The sequence below is a fragment of the Centruroides vittatus genome, unplaced genomic scaffold (assembly GCF_030686945.1).
Source record: "Centruroides vittatus isolate TY-2023 unplaced genomic scaffold, ASM3068694v2 contig_986, whole genome shotgun sequence".
NCBI lineage: Eukaryota > Metazoa > Arthropoda > Arachnida > Scorpiones > Buthidae > Centruroides > Centruroides vittatus.
Window position 1 is genome coordinate 93,108 of NW_027122655.1, and position 15,482 is coordinate 108,589.

Below are 15,482 nucleotides of genomic sequence, written 5' to 3' on the forward strand. Positions count from 1 at the left end.
TATATTTGTTAAAAACCTCTCTCCTGTCTATTTGGGTAAACAGACACCTATCAGCTTACTCATCGCACCTCCCCACTCAATAATTTGCCCTCCTACTCCTCCTAATTGTTAAGAATTGCGAATTAGCTTTTTCTGAACTATCCTAACTGGTATCAGTCCTGACATTGGCTAGATCTTGCAATCCCTCCAACAATTTATCTGTAAAGCCATCCAGTGACCCTTAGATTGGGTAAAGCCTACCCGTGCCATGTAAATAGTCATTGGAGATCACCCCAGTGGCCCCCTGGCTTATCTCACACTTCCATATATGACAAGTACAAAGGTCTTTGTGTCTTGAGGTATCTGGTCAGATGTTGCACTTGTAGGACATGTGTGGCCCTGGGGCAGACAAGAAGAGTTCATCGGTTTCTGGCTTTGGTGTTTATGTGAGGGTGACGGAGGAGTGGTGGTTTTTTCTGATGGAAGATGCACGTGTGTGCTGATTTCAATGGGTTACACCAATTAAGTGATTGTAATCCAGAGGGTGACACTGTTTGACCTTGAATTACCAAGTTTTATAGTTTTTCTCTCAATATCTGTATTTCTGATTGGCCCCATGTCCCATTCCTCACTCCCCATTGGTCTCTCCTCAGTCTCTAGGTGAAAACCAAGACCTGATTGAGTTATGAGAAAGGTCCGATTTGAGGCATCTATCCAACGCCTTTCCTTTTTGTTTACTGTCCTGACTCTGATCAGAGATTGTTGATAGAACTATAAGTCTTGCATTTGTAATTTAGTCCATTGTTTCTGTTTTCTGTCATTTTGGAACTTTAATGATCGTATGCAATGCTTTTCGATCCATCAAATCTTTCCTCTTCTCCAAATTTTTAACCTAGATTGACTGTTTGAGTGCTAGTGTCAGGTTATGTCATTCAACTTCATACTGCATTTTATTTGACAACTACAGTGTTTTCTTCTCTCCTCTTACGTAAATGACATGACCTTTGGCCCAACTTGACAATAGTGGTTTTACTTTTAATTAATTTGAAATTAAATTTTAGTTTCGACCTGTTCTGGAACCTCAAAACTTGACAAAATTAACACAACCTACTAGAACAAATTTTCAGTTAATAACAAATATTTTTATTTTAACTTTAATTTTGTCATAAAAAAATTTTCAACAATAAAATTGAATAACTAATTTAAAAATAAAATGAAACCCTTAAGTTGTCTGTCTTTGTCAGACAATTCAAGGTTTCAAATAACTTAATGCAAACCTGATTGTCATGTTTTGCAACCATTCCAAGTTGATGAACTATTTCAACAATACATGTTAAGATTTGTAGCAAATTTATAAGTTGTTATTTGTCAATTTTAACCATTTCTTTCAACAACATTTCTTTGTCAACAGCTTTGGGTGCCCATTTTGTATCTTTTAATTTAAAATTTTCAGGATGAAACTTTTTAAACAATATTTGGCACATTCAAAGTTTAGGAGCATCTTTTCCATATGCATTACAAATATTTTTTACAATTTATATGACATTATATTCTTTTTGAAACTCAAAAAGCATAATATGCCTGATATGCATTTTACCTGTGGACGTTTTGATTTGATTTTATTCAAACAAGCATGAAGTAAAAAGTTCAAAATAATACACATTAGCAATGCGTTAAATTTTACAACTGTTACAGTTACATCGCACATCTGTGTTAAGTAACAAGTACTGTTAAAAATACTCAAAAACTTTTCCCTTCAATCCAATAAAATTAATTGGCATTTTTTGGTCACTCCATTACTTACGGGTGTTTGGTTGTTTCATGAATTGTTTTTTGCATATTAGGCTTGTAAACTTTTTGTTAAATTCTAGTTAAAATGCTTTTATAAGTGTGTTTTTGGGCTCTGGAATAAATTAATCTAATGTACCGCACATTATTTTTTATGGGAAAATTCATTTGGTATTCAGACAGCCTTCTGGAATGAATTAACTTTGAGTATTTAGGTACGACTGTTTATCAGTAGTATATTTATTATTTTACTAAAGTATGCATTTGTTGTAATGCTAAAATTTATATAAAATATATAACTGTTGAGTAACAATTACTAAACAGTTTTGTAATTAGATATTTCTTAAATCAAAATTTGTTATTACATTTATTCTAGTAAGAAGTTATTTTGGTTATATATTACAATAAAAATACTAAAAATAAATACTTTTAGGGACAAAAAATAGGAAATTTGTGCATATAAATTTAATTTAAACTACATAATATATTGATATAAAAAAGTTTAATTTTTGATGGTAAATAATATGAGATGATAGAAAATTTAGTTGAAATGCAATATCATATTGAAATTTCATAATGTCGAGAATTTAGCAAAGTATTTTAAATGTTGTCAGTATGTAAAAATGCATAAATTTGTCAAAAAAAATATGCAATTTTCTCTATTTACAAAAGTAACTTATATGTGAAAATATAATTTATGACTTATAAACATCATACTTAACTTATAAAATGTTCAAAAATATTTTAATTTTTATTTTCAGTTATTAAAGAATTCCACTAATCATACTTCTAAACTTTCAAGTGGAGTTGTAAAACAAACTCCCCAAGCGAGTCTATCATTCACGAGTCAGAGAAGTTTAATTTCTCGAGTTATGAGTTTAAAGCAGCAGATGACTCCAAGTGTCAAGGAAAAAATATGCCATGATATTATTAAAAAGCAACAAAAGGAGGAGGAAGTATTGTTGAAGAAGAACAATTTACTTAAAATGAAAATTGAAGAACAAAAGAGGTTTGTATTTATTTTACTGATGCTATCTATACAACAGCAGTTCTCAACCTGTGGGTCGCAACCCCTTTAGGGGTTGAACAACCCTTTCACAGGGGTCGCCTAAGATTATCGGGAAACACGTGTTTTGGATGATCTTAGGAACTGAGACACCGCCCCTCTATCTGTCTCCAGTTGGGTCCACCCACATGTAGATATGCCCACATACGAGTATCCGACATGATAATATCATCACGCCAACCCCATAACATATACCCCATACAAATACAGGTGTATGTGACAGGGTTTGCCATAATGTACTTATGCAGAGGTGTAGAGAGCAGCTACTATGTAGAAAAAAGCTGTTGTGTTGAAAGCAGCAGTATTGGAGGTAAAACTACACTTCATGAATCATAATTACTGAGTAAAGGTAAAATCAACAACTACTACTATTGTAAAAGTTAAGAAGGCTGTACCAGAGACTTAGCCTTAGAAGAGAAGTGAAGAAGGAGAGAGGGGGAGGGAAAATGGGGCAAGTATGATAGGAAAGTGTGAAAGAGAGATCCATGAGCATCCAGCACCTTGTTCTGTTTATTAGAACCCAAGAAAAAAAAAAATATATATATATATATATATATTACAAATGCAGGCCCATGCCTGAGGAAAACAATGAAAGTGCTCCTTATTGAGAGTACATCAAAATGCACACAAAATGAAACAACAGTAGACAATTTGCGACTTAGCGATTACAATTGTACAAGATGAGACATAGAGAACATAACATAACACAACTTACACCTCAACCTGGGGAGCCCTGAAGTCCAAGTATGAGCTATACTGGCCCAGGGTTACAAAAGAGGATGGGAGGCTTGAACCTAGAGGCTAGTCCAGGGGTGGGGACATTTTTTGTTCATGAAGACCACATTACAATTCATCGTCCCTTATAGAGGCCGCATTGAAATTTTTTTGTCATTTTATCCCTAGGCTTAGGCCGCTAAGTAATTTGAAAGTTATGTAGTAAAAGAAAGACAGTCTATATATGCATGTGTTTATTGTAAATTTATGTATACTAGCAGGTAGGCCCGGCGTTGCTTGGGCAAAAGTAACGATAGCAAAGATTAAGATTATTACGTTATAGTCACAAAAGAAAAAGAGTAATTTCATCACAAACTAAGTTTTTCTAAAGAAATGTCAAATTTGAAAATCGAATGTTCTAATATTGTTCGATTTTCACAACGTGTTCTGATTATATCCTTCGATTTTCATCGAATGTCATAAAGAAGAAAGGAATAGAAAAACCGAACTAATCTGTTTAAATTTGAAAATCGAATATCTTCCAACATATTACTATTTTTCTTTTTTCTTTTTTTTTCCAGTGCCCGTAAATCTTGCACATCGCTTTCTCTCGTTCTCCATTGTTACTTAACACTTTTGTACTTAAATCTGGTACCCTAACTGTGTACCAAACTTCAACTTTCAACTCCTAACCGTTTTAGCGAATATTAAGATTATTGTGTTATAGTCAACCTTACCCGTTTTCACAGAATGCAAGAATTGGGTCCTCTCTGTTACCAGACTAACTACAGAATTTTTAGATAGGTCTAAAAATGTGTTCGATTTCCTGCAAAAACAAAAAAAAACTGCATCTGCGTCTTGCACGTCGCTTTCTCTTAACACGTCCATTGTTATGTAACACTTCCATCATTGATGGAAGTGTTAAGACTTAATCCTGTCCCTCTCTCCCATGGGGAAGAATTTCGAAAAATCCCTTCTTATTGTGCATTCTTGTGACGTATCCTAACTATGTACCAAGTTTCAACTTTCAACTGCTAACCGTTTGTGCTTTTAACATTTCCATTGTTATGTAACACTTCCATTGTTGACTCTTTCATTCTTAATGCTTCCATTGTTGACTCTTTCATTCTTAATGTTTCCATTGTTGACACTTCCATTGTTACTTAACATTTCCATTGTTGATGGAAGTGTTAAGACTTAATCCTGTCCCTCTCCCCCGTGGGGAGGAATTTCGAAAAAATCCCTTCTTAGTGTGCATTCTCGTGACATACCCTAACTGTGTACCAAATTTCAACTTTCAACTCCTAACCATTTGGGCTCTGCACTGATTATTATTATTATTATTATCAACTCATCTCGATTTTATATATATATATATATAACTATAAAAAAATAAAGGTCTTAAAAAATATATATCAACATTTACATCACAGGCCGCAGGTTCCCATCCCTGGGCTAGTCCATCAAGCAACATAACCAGAAGCTGGCTGGCTACAAAGAAGAGGCCAGATATGAAGAGCACGAAGGTAAAGCATTTGCTAGCTAGTCTGTTTCCACTGGAGAAAAGTGCCCGTCTTGGCTTACGGTGGTTCCCATAGTGAAATTGGGAAAAGTGTTCCCTGTTTTGAGAATGAAAGTCTTGAAGGCTGTTGCGGTAATGTTGTTAGTAAGGAAGTCCTGACTTCGACAGGGCTAGTGGAACCCCTGCGAGTACATTACTTGCTTGAGCTGCCTACGATGAGTGGAATGATAGCACAGGTGAAGATTATGTGATCCGGAGTTTCATCTTCTTCCTGGCATTTGCATAGACTGCTGCTTTTATGTAAGAACTTGTTGCGATATTGTTTGAAGCCGCCATGCCCAGTAATGTACTGGGTAATATGAAAATCTGGGTTGAAGTGTGTCAATTTTTCTCTCCCTTTGACATCCAGGAAAAAGTTGAATAAACTTCTGATAAGTAGCACTGAGTTCAGCGTTAACGTAGATTCTTCTTTTTATCTGCAATAAAAAGAAGAATCTACGTTAACGCCGAACTCAGTGCTACTTATCAGAAGTATATGCAACTTTGGCATGAATTAACTTTTATTATTTTCAAAAAGTTGAAGGTCACTCTGCTGGTCATCTCCGTGACCCACCTCTCCTGCCACCTGTTGATTGTAAATTCTTTAAGCTGGTTTCTCACCCAGCTGTAGGAAACAAACTAGAAGGTTGGGCTGTTTAAATGACCTATAGCTTTCTTTGCTAGAAAGTTCATTTTGTCATTACTGATTACCCCAGAGTGCCCTTTCGTCCAGTGGAAGTGTATTTTAATATGATTCTTTTTCAGAATAGACACCATGTAGATAATTTTTTTTATAAGCTTGAATTTAGTGTTCATAGCTTTTATTTGGTGGAGAGCACCCCTGCTATCACTAATAATTGTAATTTCCTCTTCATTCCTGTTCTTGAGGGTCCTCTGAATATGCATCAGGGATTTGGGGATTGCCAAACTTTTAGCCTGGTTTATGAATAGAAGGGGCCTAGCTTGTAATAGGTCTGGTAGACCACCCTATTGTTATGATCCATTTCCACAATAGCAGCTCCCACTCCCATTGGGCCTTTAGAGCCATCCGTATAAAATTTTGTTGTGGTCTTCATGTTTTCATCTATGTAAAAAACCACATCCGGAGAATTGGTTGCTGGGTGTAACAGGTAGTAGTCGCTAGGCCAATCAGGTCCATGCCTATGAATTTTGACTGCAATGTCTTCGACTTGAGAAGGGATGGAATTGGAAGTGGCCAGCTGATCAGAAGAATGTCTAAGTTGGAAGTCCCAAAACTTTTCGGAGGCTTTAAGGTCGAGGGGGACTGAATTCACTATCACTTGCAACCCATTAGTTGGGGTCGTGCGGTAGGCCCTGCACATTGTAATAAGGCAGCTTCTTTGAATGGTAAGTAATTTCTTTCTAATTTGTTGTCTACTAGCTGCATTCCCCCAAATCTCAGCCCCATACAGGACCACTGGTTCTATGGCACACCGGTAGATGAGGGAGGAGCTTTGGTAGCTCAGGCCCCAAAGGTTCCTGCTTATGGATCACAGTGCATGAGCCATATTGATAGCTTTTTGTTTGATGTGTTCCATGTGCATCATCCAACTCATTAGACAGTCCACTTGAAGTCTTAAATAACTAATTTTATCAGTACACTTAAGCTTCTCACCTTGTATTGCTATCTTCAGTTTTTTGTTAAGTGGGTTCATTTTTGGAACACAGTACATTGGCATTTTTTAGTATTAATAATAAGTTTGTTTTCAATAGTCCAGTTTTGGATCCTCTGGAGAAGCGGGTTTATCTCCTTCTGTAGAACCTCCTGGTTCCCGTGGGGCATTAAAACAGGGTGTCATCAGTAAATGCTGTTATTTTAGTACTCAGAATACTATGATTCTTGTCTTGGATGCAAAGTAAGCTGTTGTACAGAATTAACCAGTGGAGGGAGCCTGAGCTCGACCCTTGAGGACAGCCTCTCGTGATTTGCCTGGTAGTCATGTGGCCAGGTGAGCCTAGCCTAGCCTCCCAATCGGAAAGGAAGCTCTTGTAGATCCCTACGTGTTGGTAGGGCATTTAATGTGCTTAAGGGCTATAATAATAGCAGGTTACCAGGCATGATCAAAAGCCCTATTGATGTCAATGGAAACTGCAAGGGTGTGCTGGTCTTTGGCCTTAGATTCCTTTATGGTTTTGTACAGCTCCTGTAGGGCCAAGGTAGTGCTCTTTTTATTTTCCTAAACCCATATTGTTGAGGGTGAAGGACCTTGTTAATTTCAGTATAATGTTGAAGATTCCTTGCCAAGAGAGAGTCTAGAATTTTACCCACTATCGGGAGTAAAGAGATGGGACGATACTCACTAGGGGTGGTGGGCATGGCACATTTTGGTTTCACCCTATATTAGCTATCTTCCAGCTGGCTGGAAAGTAGTTCATTTGAAGACACTTGTTATATATGGCTAGAAAGTGAGCAGGAATAGCATTAAAGGCTCTTTTCGCCACTTGCCTGGTGATGGTGTCCGGTCCCGGTGCCTTTTTGATGTTTATTTTCTTGAAGAGTGCAGCTATTTCAGTATTTGTGAAATTTTTGTCATCTTCATAATTATCCTCTTCCGTGCTGCGGAAGAGGATAATTATGAATGCGTCCTAATGTGCCGATGGTAGGAGTTGTCCTCAGGAAAAAGTGCATCCAAGATGTAGCTATTAGTTTCAGTAATACTTTTGATAAAGGAATCGTCTTCTTTTTTGACTGAGTTAGGGGTACAAGCAGGTTTAGTTTTCTTGAAAGTGATGTAGTAGGGTGTGGTCCAGGGACCTTTCTCTCCTACTTTTGTACAAAATTGTCTCCAAGATTGAGTCTGTGCCTCGTTAATAGCTTATTTGTATTCTTTCCTAGTTTTCAAGTATTTGCTACATAAGTTTTCCCTGCTGTTCTTGTTGGCCTTCCTAAAGTCCCTTTTGGCCTTTCTGGTCTTTTTCCTGAGTTCCTGAAGACTAGAGTTCCACCAAACGGTTTGGTGGTATGGATCCTTTCTCTTGTAGCTGCCTGGTAAGCCTTGTGCAGAGTTTGGGTGAGATTTGCAATGGTGTTGTCCTGGTCTTCAGGGGTATTAATATGAATGAGGGGATCCAGGTTCCATAGTGTTGCCACCAGGGCCTCAAAAATATTACAGTTGGTATGCTTAGTCTTTGTAAAGGTGGCAGTAGGAGTAGTGCAGTCAAGAGTAGTAAGAATATAATTATGATTGCTTGGGACCATATAATCCAAAGTCAGTCTTACAAGAGTGAATGAATTTATACATGTTGCCATTGCTAGCAGATATATCTATCCAACGCTCTCCTTGTGCCAAGGAAAAAGTTGGAAGAGGAGAGGTATTTAAAGTGTGGAGCTGATTTTCCTCCAAGAACTCCCTGAAGATGGTCCCCAAGGATCTTCTTTTTTCATAAACCACAAAGGGGACTTTGAGTTGAAGTCCCCAGCCAGTAGAACAAGGTCATTTGCCAACTCCTGTATTGTGTCCCTAACCCCTTGTAGGGTTTCCAAGATGGGGACTGAGGGTGGAAAGTAAGCCGAAATGATGTAAAAGTTTAGATTCCCATACTGAATGTTTACTGTAGCATGATACTTGCTGCTTAAGTGAGGGTTAAATTGGACCTGAACCCCAAGATTGAAGACCACAACAGCTGCCAGACTGGGCTCATGGTGATTAGTCTCGAAAAACCTTAATTTTTTCCAAGAGGGCAATTTTATTTTTATGGGTGTAGGGCTTTTGCAATACAGCAATGTCAATATTGAGGGTGGTAATGTCCTTAGTGAATTGAGAGGCTGCTGCTTTGCTTTTTTTGCAAGTTGACTTGTAAAATATGGAGTTTGTGGGGGGAGTGAAGTGGGTGGTTGTTGTCATATTATTATTTGCCGGACTAGTAGGGGTGATGGTGTTACTGTCCATAAATCATTTGCTTAATAGCCGTTGCTTTCATTCTTTGCAGGATGGAGCATTTCTGATCAAATGCATTGTGTTCCATTCTGTCCCTGTTGTTTCTATCTGATGTGTCATTTGCTTCACAACAGTTTATGCACTTAGGTGCTTCTTCTTTGTGCGGACAGCTAACATACCTGTGCTCCCCCCACAGTGACTACAGGTAACCAATGGTCACACTCCCTAGCATAGTGGCCGAAGCCACAGCACTTATAGAATCTTAAAATGAAGACGAAATCATCCACCCTAATATTGCTCCAAGACAAGGGAACATATTTTTGAGAAATCATGATTTTCCTTATGTCTGGTGTAACAGTTAGTATTGGGTTATTGTTAAATTCAGCGCTGCACCTTAGGTTGCAAGAGCACTGCGATTGCTGCTGATGGTCTTTTAACAACGCACACGAGGCAGTGCTGCAGTTCCAAAATGGCGGCTCTCAGTGCAATTGTTGGAATGTTTAGTGAATTATTTAATTCAAAAACTTTTAAAAGGAATTCATTTTTGCGATACAATGTCTTATTTTGGAAGCGTAAACATGACGACGAAGTAATTGCTGGAATGGCAAATTTTGTTGTGGTGCAACCGCGGAAAAAAGCTAGGATACAAAACTATTATGAGGAAATTATTCCTCGATACAGTGATCTGGATTTTAAAGGTCACTTCAGACTTCAGTGTGAAAGCGTCGAACACCTTTGCCAGATTCTGAATTTAAAAGAAACGAAAATAATTGGATGATCATCCATTATAGAGGTAAGAAAAGATAAGGTCGTCCTATTGTCCTTATGGATTTTAGGAAATCGGGAATCCTTCAGAGGTGTAGGTGACCGTTTTGGACTAGATAAAGGACATGCTCACAGGCTGTTCATAATGTTTTGTAAAGGTGTTTGTAATTTAAAAGAAATTTTCATTAAATGGCCAGTTGATAAGGATGCCCAAGAAGTGGTAAAAAAAACTTTTCATCATTAAGGGGCAGAAATAGCTTTCCAAATGTCTTTGGATGTGTTGATGGGACATTAATACATGTAACAGTTTGTCATCGTGAAAGCAAGAATATTACAGCAGGAAGCAGTGCACTGCAGTCATACTTCAAGGGATCTACAGAAGTGACAAAATGTTTACTGCAGTTTATGCTGGCTGGCCAGGACCTGCACATGATGCAAGTGATGTTAGGAATTGGGTTATCAAATAAAACTCTCCAATGGAGAGAACTGCCATTTACTTGGGGACTCAGCATACCCATTAGAGACATATTTGATGGTTCCTTACAAGGACAATGGACATCTGAATTCCAAACAGAAATATTATAATAAAAGACTAAGTTCATCTTGCATAGTAATAGAACAAGCATATGGTGATCTGTTTGGATGCTTTCATTGACTGAAATTGTTATTCGTAAGAAACAAGCAATACTTGACTAAAATTATTCTTATTGCTTGTGTTTTACATAATCTTTGTATTCTACAAAGTGATGATAGTCCAGATGAGGATAAACACTTCACTCCTTTCCAGCCTCACCCAAGCCAACATTCAACTAATGCAGCAAATAATAAAAGGAATGCTATCGCTGATTATCTTTATGGTGTCATGAGACTACAAAGTAGTAGTAGTATAGGAGACAATTCACAAGAAAGTGATAATATAGTGTAAGAATACAATGATATGAGGACACTAGACAAAATTTGTTTTTAATACAATAATATATTTGAAACTGGCTGATCAACTTAGCATGTATTAAACCGGTCTGTTAGAAATGTATTTATTAGCCTTTATCATCAGAAACTTTATTAAAATATATGTGTAAAATCATATGAATTTAAGATTTTGTGTACAATTTTCTCATTAGTTATATAAAATCATTTAATAAACATTATTCTCACTAATACAATTCATTGAATTATACTAAAGTTAAATAATTGGGGGAAATGTAAAAATTGAACAGAGATTAAAAATATCAAATGTAAAAATTATTGTAAATAAAACAATCAGCTGCAATGAATTCACATATTGTTATTTTATTTTTCTGCAATTTTTTGTAAAACATTTAGAAGAGAACTCATGTTCATTCTCTTCTCTTCACTTTCTTTCTCTTGTTTCAAGCATTTTTCTTCAATCTCTTTAAATTCCTGCCAGCGCTGATCTTCTCTCTGGCATTCTTCTTTTCTTTCTTCTTGTTTATTGGTCCAAGCTTGAAACCACTCTGGTGGATCATCTTTTCTTTTTCTTTTTAAGTTTACGTGACTCTGAAAAGCTTTTACTGAAGGGGGGTTGTTGCACTTCAGAATTAACTGCTGCCACATCACTTTCAGAGTGGGCAGACAGTCCTGACAAACTGCTTGAAGGTTTGCTGGGAGATAGGGTCTGGTCCATGCACAGTTCAGAAGAAATGATATTTTCTTCTGGAGGATTGATATCTACTCTACATCTGAGTTCCTGGTCCAATAACTTGAAGTATGGCCAGGTGATGGCAGATTCTCCATTGTGTTGTTTTGCTTTATCCCTATTTCTTTTGTAAGTCATCTTTAGATTTCTCCATTTTTATCACAGTCATAGAAAGAAACAGTGTAATCGTGATTTTCCACCTTTTTGATATTGCATCCCATAATTTTATTTTTCTTATTGGTTTCCTAAATTCACTGTCCATGTTTAATCTTGTTATCAACAACTGTGTGGATGAATCAGTCCAAGAGAAGTCTCTTGCAACAATATGAAAGAACAACTGTTATTTATAGCATATTAGTATATACATGTATATACTGATGTACTTGTATTTAAACATATACATACCTGATTCTCCCTCCTCATGAGATTTGCTGACCAGTCTTATTGAAGTAACATCTTCTAGTAATCTTCTGGTAGACCAATTTGTTCTCTTATTCCCCTCTCATGTATGAGTTCTTCAAAGAAACGAGGAATGAAATCATGATCTGAAAACCATAAAAGAACATGAACTTCTGTTATTTGATAGGAACTAAACAAATGACTTGTCCTTTTTAATTACTTTAAACTAGGCTATATAGCCAACTATTATTAATGCTATAAATAAAGGCTTATCATACTCTCCAATACATAATAAAACTAATTTATACAATTTAATTGTAATTTTAACTGTAACTGTGCAGAGTATCCTTTATCACAAGGAGTAATAAATTGCTTATCATATACACTTGAATATTATGTTCCAACTGATGAGAGACTAAGTCCAAAATGCATTTTTTTTTTTTTTTTTTGAAAATACAGGTGTATAAAGTCCTATAAATTAAAGGATATGTAAGCCTTTATACCATTCATAGCAATTTGCTAAAGATATAGCTTAGTTTACAGCAATTCTTAATAATGTCATGTTGGAATTACTTTTAGGGTATTAGCCTAAAATATTGCATAGAAAGATAATTATTATTTGTATAATGTTGAAATTTATCAAACCAATTATGTAAAAGATATGCTGTTACAGTCATTTTTACACAAACTTTAATATATAATTTGTGCGATTTTTGAGTTTATTTCGTATAATTAATAACGCGTTATGAAAAACAGTAACTTACCATTTTCTAAACAATGTTTTATTGAAAAATCAACTTTTAATTCAATCTTTAAGTTTTCGTAAATAAATTCGACAAAGTCCATCGTGGTGGCTGCCATTTTGATAAAGTGGAAAAAGCACCTCGTTTGATCACTGCAGATTTAACCTCAAACCAGTGAAATTGCTGAGAAGTTCCAGAAAACGAGTTTAACAACGCAGCTCTTCAAGAAAACGAGTTTAACAACGCTCTCAGCGGCATCACTTAGAAGCGCTGCTTGCAGTGCTTAGTTTAACAACAACCTGTATGATGTGTCTACATTTTTCTTTGGCGTTTCCCTTTTGTAGAAAAGTTGTTATTTTGCATTGTTTTATAAATTTTGATTCAGTGATATTTCCCCAAATTTTATTCTGGCCGTAGAGAGTAGGTAGGATGTCCTTGTCCCCAATATATTCTGGCATGTTTAGAATGATTAGTTGTCTTCCTGTTGAGATTTTGGTATTCAGTTTTTCACTAAGTTCAGGAACTTCCTGGACCACTCTCTGTAGCTTAGCCCCATCATTTGCTGATCCCACTCTAACACATATTCCGTTTCCTTTTATGTTGCATATAGATTTAATGTTCACGCCCAATTTTTGTGGTTCTATTTTGGCTCACAGTGTACTTGTAATCTCTTCCAGCGTGTGAACTATACCCTCTTTGCCCGGTTTGGGGTAAAGGAGAAGTGCCACTTCACCCCCTGGGCCCTCCCTGTTTATTTTTCCCATAATGGTCTTGGTAATTGTTTTGGTGGTTGCGCTTCGGTTGACATTTGTTTTAACAATGTTGGCAAAAGTTTTTTTGCATTCCAGCACTATTGGCTTCAGTCTTCCCTCTGATCTCTTTAAGTATACCGACTATTTGTTGTACACATCCATGTAACTTCATAACACTATCTCTTATCTCTACCCTTTGTTGGATGTTGGGTCCTGATCTCCAAGATGGGGGACAAAGCTCCATCACCCTATCTAGCAGGGTCACCGCTTTCTTAATAATGCAGCTTTCGATAGAGGGATTCATTGCCAGGGGCAAAGAACAACCCAAGGATGTTTCCTCCAGGGGTCTGACAACCACCCATGGGAGAGTGTCACAAATGTCATCCATTAAACTGATAAACGATCGTGAAAAGAAATAATCCATTACCAGAAGTCTGGAGAACTGTTGGAACGACTGTTAACGACAGTTAGATAGTGAACGGTCCGTGCCGGTTGCTATAGAAACTAAAGTTTGTTAAGTGGGAGAAAGCTCCAAATTTTACTAAATTTATAACTTGCTCTAATTTAAAAAATATCTCAACTACAATGTTCAAATTTTCACGGAAAGTTGCTCATACAATCCCCCTTCAAAAAACGTTAAATTGGTTGCCAGATGGCAAGCCCAGGGCCCGATGGAGCCTGCCAATTCCCAACAACAAAAAGAATAAAAATGGCAGAATAACAAGAACTATTGGTCTAGGACCCCCAAAATTACAGTATGTACTCACAGTTCAGATGTCCACTAGATTCAGTAAGAATTTCCAGTAAATCGATCATCGCTGTCCGGATATTCGGTCCTGAAAAGTCTTGTATTTTGAACCTCCATTACTTTCAAAATTCTTGGTCCACCTTCACACTTTTGGTATCATCTTAATCCTTGTACAATCCCAAATCGATCAATATATCACACTTCACTATACCAGTTAAATCCCAGGAGAGAAACTGCGTGAAATCCAGGAGCTCAATATAGCACATCCTCACAGTTCAACCTTGGTTTACCGTCCAATCAACAACTGCAAAAAAAAATATCTGTACCATGGGAACTTAATCTGGATGCTGATCGGTCTTTTTGTATTCAGCTGTGGTTGATGTGAATACTGCTCCTTGTGATAATAACAGGTATGTAAAAAAAACAACACAGAGAATGGTAAGTCATAGGAAACTTAAACGAACTGTATTGACTGAACTATGCCTTGTATCATCTTTTGTATTATTAAAGCTATTGTTATGTATTATTTTCATTAGCAAACCATCCCATGACAATAGATTGTGTAGAGAAGAAAGTTAAGAAAAGAAAATATAGTGAGGATTTTTTTACAGTATGGTTTTACCTAAATAATTACAGAAGGAATTGAAGAACCACAATATGTTATTTGTTGTGAAGTTCTATCAGCCGAACAAACTAAAACGCCATTTTGATAGCAAGTATATGAGCTTTGCCGGCAAGAATACCAACTATCTTAGAAGCAAAGCCTATGGACTCAAGAAAGCCAGACTTGACACTGGTGGCAAGTACCACAAATGAAACGTAGCAGCCGTTGAAGCTTCATATTTGGTGGCACTCAGAATCACCAGAGCTATGAAACCTCACATCATTGCTAAGGGTTTACTGTTACCAGCAGCCAAAGACGTTCAAGTTATGATCAGAGACAAATTTGTTAGTTTAAACATTCAACTGTTTTTGCAACTGTGCAACAAGTTGGATGTGCTGAAGAATGCTCTGCTATTCCACACTGAAGGGAGATGGTAATCCAAATGAAAAGTTTTAAAATATGTTTATGAGCTTTGTGATGAACTCAAAACATTTTTTAATCAGAAAGGGAGACTGCAGTTCAAAGCACATTTCAGCGATAAAAGTGAACTGCAGAAAATAGCTTACTTTGTTGACATCTTTGCCATCTTGTATGAGTTAAATTTATCACTGCAAGGATCAAATAGAAGGCAATTCTCTTTATGTAAAGCTTTAAAAACTATTGTTTAACAAAGAGAAGTAAATTCAGAATAGAGAAGAAGAGTTAATTTAGTTCATATAAGCTTTATCTGTCTTTATACATAAATAACTTTTAGAGTATACTGAGAACAAAACTCATTTGAGTCTAAGTTAGAAATTTACAGACAAA

At 36.5% G+C, this 15,482-nt stretch overlaps 1 protein-coding gene across 1 annotated transcript in view; it reads left to right on the plus strand.

The window, feature by feature from the left end:
* Positions 1–15,482, plus strand: part of LOC136986024 (inner centromere protein-like) — a 39,765-nt gene that overhangs the window by 11,212 nt on the left and 13,071 nt on the right. Inside the window, exon 4 of the mRNA XM_067283474.1 lies at positions 2,529–2,776. Coding sequence (XP_067139575.1) covers positions 2,529–2,776 — 248 coding nt within the window. The remainder of the gene's footprint in view (positions 1–2,528; positions 2,777–15,482) is intronic.